The following is an 815-nucleotide window of genomic DNA, read 5'->3' as shown; positions in this document are numbered from 1 at the left end:
CTGCTGCTGTTGCTGCTGCTGCTGTTGCTGCTGCTGCTGTTGCTGCTGCTGCTGTTGCTGCTGTTGCTGTCGCTGCTGCTGCTGCTGCTGCTGCTGCTTCAGGTTTTTCTTTAACATGTTTTATCTTCTCGTTGCTCTGGCTCAGCTCGTCCCTCTCCTCCAGGTGCGTCATTTACCCCATGCTGCTGCTGCTGCTGCTGCTGCTGCTGCACAAGCTGCTGCTGCTGCTGCTGCTTCACATGCTGCTGCTGCTGCTGCTGCTGCTGCTGCAGGTGGGGCCCCTGTTCACGTATCTGGCTCCTCTGGGTTTCGTGCTGTTCGCTACCCTCGCAAAGGAAGCATACGATGATATCAAAAGGTAAGCAGCAGCAGCAGCAGCAGCAGCAGCAGCAGCAGCAACAGCAGCAGCCGCAGCAGCAGTAGCAGTAGTAGCAACAGCAGCTGCAGCAGGAACAGCAGCAGCATGAGTAAAATATAATACACCAGCAAGAGCAATAGCAGTAGCAGCTTTTTTATATATCTATTTATTTTTATTTTCTTATATAATTCTTTATTTAATTATATTTTTGTTTTTGTTTTTATTTATTTATTTATTTATTTATTTTGTTTTTGTTTATTTATTTATTTGTTTTGTTATTTGTTTATTTGTTTGTTTTGCTTTTGTTTATTTATTTGTTTTGTTTTTGTTTTGTTTTTGTTTATTTATTTGTGTTGTTATTTATTCATATATTTATTTATTTTTTCTATTTATTTATTTATTTGTTTATTTGTTTTTTATTTATACATTTGTTTATTTGTTTTGTTTTTTTATTTAT

At 38.7% G+C, this 815-nt stretch overlaps 1 protein-coding gene across 1 annotated transcript in view; it reads left to right on the top strand.

The window, feature by feature from the left end:
• The window catches only part of EMH_0049640 (phospholipid-transporting ATPase, P-type, putative), a gene marked incomplete at both ends in the record, with an annotated part of 3,900 nt that extends 3,538 nt beyond the window's left edge, over nt 1-362 (top strand). Inside the window, 2 exons of the mRNA XM_013496553.1 lie at nt 103-163; nt 273-362. Coding sequence (XP_013352007.1) covers nt 103-163; nt 273-362 — 151 coding nt within the window. The remainder of the gene's footprint in view (nt 1-102; nt 164-272) is intronic.
• Between the last annotated feature and the right edge of the window lie 453 nt (nt 363-815).

This window comes from Eimeria mitis, genomic scaffold (genome assembly GCF_000499745.2).
Source record: "Eimeria mitis Houghton genomic scaffold, Emh_scaff2164, whole genome shotgun sequence".
NCBI lineage: Eukaryota > Apicomplexa > Conoidasida > Eucoccidiorida > Eimeriidae > Eimeria > Eimeria mitis.
The sequence above is the reverse complement of the archived record's forward strand: the minus strand, read 5'-3'. Positions and strand labels throughout refer to the sequence as shown.